Below are 12,359 nucleotides of genomic sequence, written 5' to 3'. Positions count from 1 at the left end.
ATATTTACTAAGAAAACTACATTGACTGCAATATAATTTATTCCCAAGTACCGATGAACTGGATATTAGCCAGTAAGCTGTAGGTAACTAAGTCTAATTACTAATTTTAATTCCTAGATATTTTAATTTAGTAGTCTGCAGAGGTGCATGAAATACCAGAGCTGTTAGTCATTTCTGTTTCAAGTTAATATTCTTTCTTTTATGAACACTGACGTGTGCTGTACTCAAAAACCTTCCGTACAGCATTAGGGGTCAAGGACCCCCAGGCTTTCAGATGTTGTGGTACTACAAGTCCCATCAGCTGCAGCCAGGGATGATGGGAGTAGTAATCCAGCAACCTCTGGAGGGCCACAGATTCCCCACCCTTGCACTACATTCTTGGTGGAAAAGACTTGTGACTTGCAGCTTGGTTCCACCAGGGTTAAACAGGTTAGACAGGAAGCAAATCCCTAACGTCCAGATTCAACATACAGTAGCAATAAAATAAAAAGATTCAAAGCAGCTCGAAATTAGTTGCACTCTGGGGGCTCCAACCTGTACGTGTCACGGAAGTGTGGATACTCAGAGACAACAAAGAAAAAGAAAGCAAAGCGTAACTCACATAGCAAGCAGGAAAATGCAGTCAGAGTATTTGCCCTGGATTAAAACGTTGCGACCGACAGAGGGGAAAATCCACAGTTGCATTTTGAAACAACGGAAAGAGCAGCAAGTAGCTTACCGGGCAAAATAGCCTTGTCTTCGTTCTTTTTTCTCTTCCTTGATCTCCATTGTAAGCAAATAGTAAAAAGTGTAAGGTGAATTGGCTGAGCTTCTGAACTTCCAGTTAGCGTCTCATGTTCACACACGATCCATGCAGTTATCACTGAGGAAGGGGAAAAGAGGAAGCTCAGAAATTAACATGTCGACAACACCTGATTTGCTGCTGCTGCTTCATTTTTTTTGAAGAGTTACAGTGCATAGTCCCACAGCACGGTAAATTAAACCAGTGAAAGCACTGTCACATGACAAAGCGTATTGTACCAAAAACAAAACAAAAGAAAAACAATAGTCATGGCTCAATTCACTGCATGGGGAACACAAGGTTCCTTAAAATAGAAACACAAATAGGGAAACACAAGTTGCACATGGGATTTTATGTGTGTGTATATATGTGTCAAATAAAAACAGATGTCTGACATCAATGTTAATGAACTGCCTTTAAAACCACTTTACAAAGAATTCATTCACCATCTAACTGCAATTATTTTAATGCACTGTGCTGCAGTTCTATCAACAGGTTAAACATCTCTGTCCATATATGTGGATACAAAAGACAAGAAACCTGGAAAGAATGAACAACCTGAGTGCTGTTTGTTTGCTTCTCTTGTTGTTGTTTTAATGCTCAGAAAGAAAGAAACAGACACACACACACACACACACACACACACACAGAGAGAACATTCAAGGCATCTGAACTAAAACAAAACACAAATTTGAGGGGGGTTCACTTGTGGTAGAAAATAGATCTGGCATTTTGCATCTTCGTTTCACAGAACATGCACCGTTTTCCCACATAGCACTGTTAGTGCAAATTATCTGCAGTCTGTCTAAATCACAGGGGTCCAACACACAACCCCAAGGCTGCATTTGGTCCTTGATGCCATTTGCGTGGCCCTGGAACCAGCCAAACCAAGGTTGTCCAATACAATCACTACATTGCTTATTCTTTTCTTTTTTAATTCCAGAAAGCATTTTACAATTGAGCCTTCTATTTTTATTGTGGGCCACATAATATATATTTCTTAACTTTCACTTAGAATAGTAGCCAGTATGATTATAACTGTGGATATTCCAATACTCTCCTCAATATTCTTACGCTGTGTATAAAAAGGTAGAAGGTAAAGGACCCCTGGACAGTTAACGTCAGTCAAAGGTGACTATGGGGTTGCAGCACTCATCTCGCTTCAGGCTGAGGGAGCTGGCATTTGTTCACGTACAGCTAAACTGCTTCTGGTGCGATGGAAGCCAGAGCACACGGAAACACCATTTACCTTCCTGCCACACAGGTACCTATTTATATACTTGCACTGGTGTGCTTTCAAACTGCTAAGTTGGAAGAAGCTGGGACAGAGCAACAGGAGCTTACACCATCGTACAGATTCGAACTGCCGACCTTCTGGTCAGCAAGCCAAAAAGGCTCAGTCTTTTAGACCACAGCACCACCCACTCTCAATTATACTGTGTACTGTGTTTTATACAGTGGTACCTCTGGATGCAAACGGGATCCGTTCCAGAGCCCCGTTCGCATCCTGAAGTGAACGCAACCCGCGTCTGAACGTGCGCGGGTCACGATTCACCGCTTCCGCACATGCGCGTGGTGTCATTTTGAGAGTCTGAGCATGCGGTGAAACCCGGAAGTAACACCTTCCGTTACTTCCGGGTCGCTGCAAAGCGCAACCCAAAAATGCTCAACCCAAAGCTACTTCAACCCAAGGTATGACTGTAGTGCCTTTATTTTTAGTTGTTTGGAAGATTAATCTGAAAAGTGGGTAAAATAAATAAAAACCAATTTAGAAAAATAATACAGTCCCATTAGAACTCTCTGTAGAATAAAAATAATGTGCTAAAAGGGCTAAGCTCTTCAAAACTGGAGAACTATTCTAATAAACAAAAGCACTAAGTATATCTTCAAAGATTCACTGGAAGGAAGTCAGATCACTCCCATGTGCTCTTAAGAAAAAGAAACAATAATCAAAGGTGGGAGGAGACCTTTTGGAGAAGGCATTAGTAATCTCCCTGCAACCATAAATTAAGTTTACCATATCTAGTGTTCCTCTTTTCTTTCCCCACTTCTTTTTTTATTTCCTAGTCTGCTCAACAACAAGTAGGAGTCAAAGGGATGACTACCGAACTTTTAAGATAGATATATGGTAATAAAATACAGTGGTGCCTTGCAAGACGAAATTAATCTGTTCCGCAAGTCTCTTTGTCTTGCGTTTTTTTCGTCTTGCGAAGCACGGCTATTAGCGGCTTAGCGGCTATTAACGGCTTAGCGGCTTTAAGAAAAAGGAAAAAAACTCACAAGAACTCGCAAGTCTTGCGAAGCAAGCCCATAGGGAAATTCGTCTTGCGGAACGACTCAAAAAACGGAAAACTCTTTCGTCTAGCGAGTTTTTCGTCTTGTGAGGCATTCGTCTTGCGGGGCACCACTGTACACATCACTTTCCACAATTGCTGTATTACTACCACTGAAACTAATTGGTCAATATTTACTTCAGAATCAAGAGATAACCAAGAACTGCTTTTGTGCCAAAACAGGCCATGATTCTCAACCTCTTCGCTGTATTCAACCTAGAGACAGCTTTTCCTCAACAGCATACCACTGCTGCATGATTGACAAGGTTTCCTGCATACACTTTAGAACTAATGTGGTTCAGGGTGATGACTATACAGTTTTGAGCAGGGGTCGGCAACGTGCGGCCCACAAAGCCCATTTTACCGCCCCACGAGCTGCCCCGAACTAAGCCGCCTGCTTGGTGAGTCCCACGCATGCTGCGCTAAACAGGCACAACGCGGAGATTCACCAAGTGGCGCCAAAAATCGCATCTGCGCATGTCCAGACGCTGAAAATTGCTTCTGTGCAGGTGTGATTTTCGACGTCTGGGCATGCGCAGAAGCAATTTCCAGCACTGCAGACATGCACAGAAGCGATTTCCGGGGCCACGCTTCAACAGTCCGGCCCACGGACGATCTCTGTAGGAGTGATCCAGCCCATGGCTGGTTAACCTTGCCGACCCCTGGTTTTGAGTATATGTAGATGTTGTAAACAAAAATCTGTTAGTTAATAAACTGTAGGAACATCTGCCAGAAGCTGTATTCAAACTATTTGTTCTCAGGGAATCCAACACATTGGCCACAAAATATCTGCTCACCAATGAGGATTCTGGTACTGTACATGGTCCAGCTTTTGGGAAATGTTATCTTCAGCAAAGGTGGCTATCCTGAGGCCCTCTATGTTCCTACACTGGAGCTCCCATCAGTCCTAATGATTACTCATGATGGCCAGGGCTGATGGGAGTCCAAAACTACTTGGAAGGCCACAGGTTAGCCACACCTGCCTGACACAAACTGAGAGCACACACAAGAATGAGCCCATATGGATGACCATGAAAAGATCATTAATAGTGGCACAAGGTCATCCTGTCTGCAGGGACAGAGGAAGGGGGGGTGCGGTGGGAGCGGATGCCCTGGGAGTCACCACTGAGGGGGTGACAAAATGGCGGGCAGCACTCACCGGGAGTGATGCAGTGGCTTGGGCTCCCGCAGGCTCCACACTGCCCCAAACGGTCCGTCCACCGCCTATCCCTCAGCTGTAGGGCAGCTGAGTGGGAGGAGGCAGGCAGACTCCTTGGAGGCCCCACAGAGCGTCCTGGCCCAGCTGGCCCGGCCCCTGGGCGCAGGGCATGTGGGCCACCCCAGGCGCCCAATCGGCTTGCTCCGCCGCTGCCTGTCTGCCATTATTTACCTTCTCAACAAGAAGAACCTGAGGAAAACTCGGGCTTCACATACCACAATACAAAAACCATGAATATGGAAAAGTGTGGAAATAAATGGAATGAATAAATAAATATAAATGCTTTTACTAGAAGTTTAACCTTTCAATTCCATTTCTGCAAATTCAATAGCAGGCTGCACTGAATAGCATTAATACATACCATCCACAGTATTTTGCCCAATCAGTTTAGGCGTAACATCAGTTTCCAGCTAACAATGCCACCTCACTAGCTTTAATCAGAGTCTGCAATTTAAGAACAACACTACAGTTGTGACAGACTGAAACAGCAGCAGAAACGCTATAACCAGTAGAAATCGGAGTAAGCCACCACTTACTTTGTTGTTTCTTCAGGCAAAATGCAGTCACCACAAATAAGACTGAAAGTTCATGAGAAACTGCCTGCCTAATTAGTGAGTGCAAAGTTAAAATAAAATGGATGTACCATGGGCCAATATATGGAGAGTTCACAAGAAAGCAACCTGAAGAAAAGACAGGGAAAGTGTTGGCCACAGTGACATACTTGAGGTAATTCATCCATGAAGTTAAGGGATGCTCTGGGAAGGCAAACCACAATCTAAGGCTGTCATAGGCAACAAGAGGAATTGTTGAATGCTTCTTTTTACTCACAACTAAAGAGAATTTCTTGAAGTATGCCAGCTCAATGGCTTCTCCAATGGCTTTAACCTCAAAACCAAGCTACAGAGGTCAAGAAATCATATCTTCTGCAAGTTGAGTGGGGAAGGAGGAAGTCTTATTTTGCATATACTAATTTACTTCAGTGTGTGCGCACATTTCAGGTACATGATCCTTGCCTACTCTCAAGGCTGAATTAAAAGGGAAACAGCTTTAGGTGGGTCATGGATTCAAATTTAAGAGATTATATCAATGTAGAAATCAGCATGCTTGCTTCTATTTACCTCACAATTCTATACATATCTAATCAGAAGCAAGTCCCACAGGGTTCAATAGAGCTTACTCCCATGTCATTGGGTATAGGATTACTAGCCTTATTTACCTTCTGGTATACAGGATTTCTTTACTATTACTAAAAGGTGCTGTTTGCATGCCAAGGGAAGCTCCCATTAGTACCAATAGAAGCTTCCCTTGAGATGCAAATCACCCTCCACCCTGCCACCATCCATTGCCCACTGCTATTGGTCCTAAAAAGAAAGACAGAAAATAGTGGCAAAAATTTAAATGCCTGGATAAATCAAACCATTTTTGCCTGCTGTCTGTAGGTACCAGATAAGCTTCCGTGGGAAGGACATTTCAAAAGAGGCCTGTCAAAGTAAAAGGAAAAACAGTACCATATTGTTGACATCCATGTCACCTCAGAGAAGAAAAGAATGCATTGAAGGTCACTGGCACTTGTATTCTTTCCTCATGAAGCTTGTGAACCATCTTCAAAGGTAGACCCGCAATTTAACACACTGCAGCAATCTAAGCAGGTTACCATAGAAGGGATAGCCAATTATCCCAGGTCCAGGAGCAGCTGCCTTCAACAAATCAGTCATAATTGGTAAATGACACTCGAGGCCACAAAATACCACATGGGCTTCTATTGCCAAAGCTGGATATGTAATAACCCTGAAGCTGGTTTTTCAGGGAAAGTGCAACTTCATTAAGAACTCGTTGAATACTAACACACCTGGAAAGGAACAGAAGAAGCATCCAACCATATTGTCTTCTTTTCAAGATAATGGAAGCACATACATTTTACCTCCAGAGGAACACATGAAGGTATGAAGGTTATGCACTGCCAAAAACCCTGGCTTCTAAGGCAAAGTACGCATGAACCAGTACACAGCCACTTCACAGCCACATCTCTCCACCCTTTGCACAAGCAGCTGAACAGAATATAAAATGTTAAGCCACAATTCCCAAGTCTGGATGCAGCAGGGAACTCTGGCTTAATTGAAGCCAGAATTTTCCACCAAAATATCACAAGAGGAGGATAGAGATGGGATAACACTTGTTCCTAGACTCATAGTGTTATCCCGTCTCCCTCCTAGTCTTGCCATGTTTTGGTGGGAAGATTCTGGCTTTAATGGTTTGTGAACCAAGGAAAGGTGATCTGAACTGGGTGACTATGACCACAGCTAAATGTCACAGCCAACTTGTGGCTATCTCAGTCCCCAGTAATGTTCAGAAAGGGTTCGTTCCAGCAAGGAATGCCATCACTACACTGTTTCCATACCTGCAGCAGCCAATGACTTTTTTTTTTTCATTTCCCACATTTCAGAAATAAGAGGAATAGGATGAGGAAACTTGAAACATGTCGAATTATGCATTCTGGCTCACTTATTTTTTAATCCACCTAGGGCCCCTTTTGCTTAAGGGCAGGTCATAAATATATGAAATAAATATATAAATAAGGATAGAAGAAAATATTGAACCCAAGCTTTTGGAAGCAGCCACACACTAGATGCAGATGTACAGTTCTGGCTCAATACATTGAAATAGTAAGTAGGGAAGAAAGAAAGATAGCTTTAAAAAGTGGAACCAAGTATTAAAGGTTTGGGAAACACTTTTTAAGCCTGCACGTAAATGAGTAAAAAAAAAAATCCTGCTGTTATCTTCACTGACTGACCTCAGACCTACTGTAATGTTGTTTTAAAAACACATTTGCACATTATGTTTATTATACACACACAAGCCAGAAAAGAAGGGGTGCACTATTCAAATAGAAACTCATAAGATACTAATATGAAACTAATAAGATGCAGGCAGCAAGTATTTCCAAGACTGGTTTTGTAGCCTTCTAGTCAATTTAAGAGACTGAGCAGCACCCTCTTGTGGATCCACTGCAAGTCCACATGATGGTTTTAACGTTAAAGAAAGTAAAACATAAAGGATGTAAATGTTTCTAAAAAGTTCACCCTGATTTTGGTAAAATTACTGGATCCAGTGGGTGTAAGAGTCCCTTTCAAGTCACCTCTGTCATGTTTCTCCCACATACAAAGGATGGCTAAGAATGTGGACATCCCAGATTATATACAGTCAAAAATAAGTACAGGATTCTGCTGCAAGGAAAACCCAAATATATCTAATACCTCATTTTCTTAAAACAAGAAGATTTGATCCCCTGTACTCAGTGGAATTTTTGCACATGATGCTAGGATTTAAATCAGGGGTAGGCAACCTAAGGCCTGGGTGCCAGATGCGACCCAATCGCCTTCTCAATCTGGCCCATGGACGGTCCGGGAATCAGCGTGTTTTTACATGAGTAGAATGTGTGCTTTTATCTAAAATGCATCTCTGGGTTATTTGTGGGGAATAGGAATTCGTTCATTTTCTTTCTTCAAAATATAATCCGGCCCACCACATGGTCTGAGGGACAATGGACCGGCCCACGGCTGAAAAAGGTTGCTGACCCCTGATTTAAATGGTATTTGCTTGCAACAAACCCCTACTGAACTCAGCAAAACTTACTTCTGAGTAAGCACATATATGATGGATGGGGAAGAAAACCTTTTAAGAGGAGATGCATCACTGCATGACTTGTAAATGCCATTAATGTGGACAGAAAACAGGGACTTCCGGGTTAGCGCCATCAGCAATGGCGGAGCTCCTCTGACTTAGAGGAACCCGCTCCGCGAAAATCGGGTCTTGCCGCCGCGGCGAAGGCGGAGACCCTTTAAAAATCCCAGGCAGAGGAAGCTTGGGAACATGGGATTCGGCTGACACCAGGAGCGTCCCCCCTACCCGCAGGGAAACCTCTTTTGGGGGGCTTCGAAACGACGTGGGGTGAGAGGCGCGGTATTTTGAATTGACCGCTATTTTTATGGAGTGAAGCCGCACAGCCGTTGCCGGAGAGCGCTGACTTTTTCTTGTGGACAATTGGATTTCAAACAACAACCTGTGAGTAGAACGGGAAATTAGGTTTTTAAAACAATTTAATTTGGCAAGGAACGGGGGAAGGTCTAAACAGGAAGTCCACCTCCCCCTTCTGTAAATAGACTGAAGCAAAGAGTTTGTTAACTAAGGTCTTGGAAAGTTCTACGTAAAGGATTAAAACTTCACTGATTGAAACTATTACTTACACTCCCTTTGGAAGCAAGGGAAGCCTGCTGGAGAAGGTAAAATTTAGGAACTGAAGCGTCACGTCTCCAAACCCGGGAGAGGTCCGCGAGAAGCCCATCGACGGTGAATAGAAAGGTTTGACAGCTGTCAAATTTGACAGCTAGCTGTTAAGATACAAAGAAAGACTTTGTTTCCATTGTCCATTTCTGCGTCTAAAAAGAAGGAAAGGTAACTGGAATTGTTATTAATTTACTTTTGAGACTTTTGGGACTGTGCTGGAAGGAGTGATAGTCTGCTTTCCTCTAGAGGGAGTTTTGGGACATGGTCATAAGAATGCAGCTGGGAAATTAGCCTAAAGATAAAAACTCTGAGAAATTAGCTTTGACTTTGGATATTTCAAGGATGTCGGCAAAGAAAAAAGTTATGCTTGAATTGAATAGGACATTTTATCTGTTGGAAAAGCTGCATGAACAGATAGATGCCATGGCTACCAGTGTGGATATTTTGGGAACAAAAGTAGGCATCAGTAAAGAAGTCGACAAGAATCCGGCACAAGAATCTTTCTCAATTGAACAAACTGAAGAACCAGAGAAGGAGAAAGTTGTTGTTAAAGTGATGCAAGGGGGAGCTTTAACCCTACAGAGACAATTGGAGGATTACAAGTTGAGGCCTTACATGACTGTAATTAGGAGAAGCCAGTTTTTGGAGATGGGAGCCTGGCTTGATTTGGAAAATGAAAAGTGGAGAGATCACCCTATGTGGGGATCAAATGACTTTTGGGATATGAATTTGAGCCAGGAGGGGACCGAAGTTTCTGGGGCCTTTGGACTCGGAAGAAGTGTGAAACAAGATCGGGAATACTTTATGGGCCCTATCTTTAATTATGGAAATCTGGCAGACTTGATAAGAAGGAATATGACTATCGTTGGGTTGGAGCTCCCCCGAGAACTGTTTCTTAATATTAAAGATTATCAAGAAGATCGGCAGATGGGACATGAAAAAGACTTAAGAGCCTCGGATTTGAGATCTCCAGGTTGATGGACTGTTGTAAGCCGATGGAACTGTTGGCAGGGGCTGAGACCGGGGAGGGGAGACGGTGAAAGAAAATTGGGAATTTAAAGTGTATATATTGAGAATTTATTTTTTATTTTTTTAAAATTGCTTTTAATGAGAGATGGAGAAATCGTGGAATGGAATTTTTATGACCCTAGGGGAAATGTCTTAAGAGAATAGGTTTAAATATATCAGTTTTAATGAGAAATAAGATTAAATAAAGTAAAAGTGGATGGCTAATTGGTGAAAGAGAGAATGGAAAATCACAGTATATTAAGATAAATTATTAGGATAAAAATAAAGATGAAGGATTTGCTGAAATATCTATTTGAACTAGAAAACAAAGAGGGGAGGTGTGAGGAGGTCAAGGAAATAAGTCATAGAAAGAAAATTATGTAAAGGTTTAACTTGTTTTTTTCTGTTTTGATTGTATGTATTTTCTAATTATTTTTTTCCCTTTTTATCTGTTTTTTTTTTTTGCTTTTTTATTTTTTGCATTTTTTCTTGGAAATGTCTTGTTGTTGTATTTTGTATTGCGTTTTCTGTTTTTGTTTTTGTTTTTGTAATGTTTTAAAACCTGAATAAATATTATTCAAAAATAATAATAATAATAATGTGGACAGAAAACAGAAGAGAGCTATTTTTCAGGTCAAACATACGTTTTAGCCATCATAGTCTTCAAAATTACGGATGCTTGAAAACTAATTTAAAAACATTTGAGAGAAAGCCGGGGGGGGGGGGGAGTCAAAAAAGGTAGCCACCATATGTTGCAATGTATTATTATGCATGCCAAAAAGAGGGGAAAGAGAACCTGGAAACAACTACTATGGTAACTTAGCAATGCAGAGAATGCTATTTTTTGTACAGAGGCAGGCAGCTAAACCCTCCACAGATTATCCACATTATAAAGCCAAAGTTAAGGTTTCTATAGCAACTTTAATTCCAACACACTGCGCACAGTGTACTAATGCACAGCATGAAGGGTAAAACATATATATATATATATATATATATGCACAACTTAAGAAAATTCAAGATCTCTACATCAACATTCAGTTTTCATTTTCTGAGTTCATGCAGAATCACTGTACTAATCGGAGGCTGCCGGCAATTATTTTCCTTCTGTTCCATGAGTGCACCCTCAATATTATTTAATATGCATTGGTTACTTCTGGTAATCACCTAACCATCATGATATATTCACAATCAAAGTGATTCCACAATGATAAAAGGGTAGAATTTTTCACTCTTCTAATACATATTACAGTATATGTAAATTTCAGATTCTAATCCCCTTAGAGGATTTTTTAGTACAGAAGTAGCAGTTATTCTATCTAAAACAATTAATCATTTATTACAGAAAGCATGATTTTATGCATGCTGCATATGCTCCCACATCTAGGAGTTTGTTCCTTATATTATTTGGAAACACAGGAATTAACTTTTTTCAGACCACAAGCAATCCCCTTCCCTCTTTCTCTTTTATGCACAAGGAAGGTTACAAGCTTCTGTTTTCACACGAAATCGGGGTGGTGAGCCTGCTGCTGGATTACAGTTCCCTTCAGCCCCATCTAGCATGGCCAAACATTCCCATCAGGGATGATGGGAATTGTAGTCCAGCAATATCCGGAAGGCCATAGGTTCCCTATCCCTGCCAATCTCACCAGGATATCAAACCATAGTTTGTTCCAGGTTTTAACTAAGCAATTATAACACACCATGGTTCACCAAGTTTGCCCACAACAGGGACCTTTACTTTGTTGTAAAGTGAACGGTGACATGTTCACTCTCCTCTTTATGTGCATGATGGAAGAGAGAAGGGAGAAGCAGAGCCCCTTGATCAATGCAACTCGTTTCCAAACATCAAAGCCATGACTAAGTTCACTGTCCAAGTTAGGTCCCTGTGCACTCCTTTCAGTCCATTGATCCTATGGACCCCATAAATTATTCTGTTATCAGTCCAAAAGACACATTTTTCATGAGCAGAAGGAATACACAGATAAACTTCCAAAGCAAAATCCAGGGGGCATTTCAACTTATGAGGATTTGTATGCAATTCCATGATTCAAGTAAATATTATAAATCAAACTGGCAAAGGATCAGTTAATTAAGGAGATTCAACATAAACCAGAAGAGCAGCACTCATTTCTTATTACATAATCGTAAGTGAGGAACTTAAGTTTATAACACATGTAGGAAGAGACTCCCCACGCACTGCCACATTTATTAAAATCTATCAGCTGTCTGGTAGTCACAAATGCCCTCAGCCTGCAGCACCTACTATCTTTCTAGCACATGGGAATTCCATAAATCTGGAATTGTTCATGTAGAATAAAGAGAAGGCCTTGAAAAAAACTTTGAGTTCCTTGTAGCGACAGCACCTTGCAGACCATAAGTCTCTATCTTCAGCATGTAAACAAGACCTTGGTTACCTTCCAGATTAATCAAAGTACAATTGAATTCCACAACAGATAGCATTGTAGACTAACCTTGTTTCCTACAGCAGGAACAACTTTATTGACCAGTTAAATGAACTCCATTTGACTCATCACCAGTCTTTCTTCATTGAACTCACCAGCAAGCATGTAGTCACTGGCCACCAAGCAGTGTCAGAGTGATGTATTCATTGCCTAGACACATCCCCAAAATTTCCCCCCAGAAACAGACAAAAACTCACATATCACATACAGCAAGCTATTTAATAGTTGGAAAGGAAGGGGCATTTTTCTTGTTATGCTTTTAAAACCTC

General features: G+C 41.4%; 1 protein-coding gene across 2 annotated transcripts in view; it reads right to left on the bottom strand.

Annotated features, from left to right (window-relative positions):
• The window catches only part of NCOA7 (nuclear receptor coactivator 7), a 66,747-nt gene that overhangs the window by 45,868 nt on the left and 8,520 nt on the right, over positions 1 to 12,359 (bottom strand). For both annotated transcript variants that reach the window (XM_081856141.1, XM_081856142.1), the window contains exon 2: positions 719 to 862. In XM_081856141.1, the coding sequence (XP_081712267.1) occupies positions 719 to 768 (50 nt within the window). In that variant the 5' untranslated portion in view covers positions 769 to 862. The remainder of the gene's footprint in view (positions 1 to 718; positions 863 to 12,359) is intronic.

The sequence above is a fragment of the Podarcis erhardii genome, assembly GCF_964252035.2.
Source record: "Podarcis erhardii genome assembly, chromosome: 3".
NCBI classification, from domain to species: domain Eukaryota; kingdom Metazoa; phylum Chordata; class Lepidosauria; order Squamata; family Lacertidae; genus Podarcis; species Podarcis erhardii.
The sequence above is the reverse complement of the archived record's forward strand: the minus strand, read 5'-3'. Positions and strand labels throughout refer to the sequence as shown.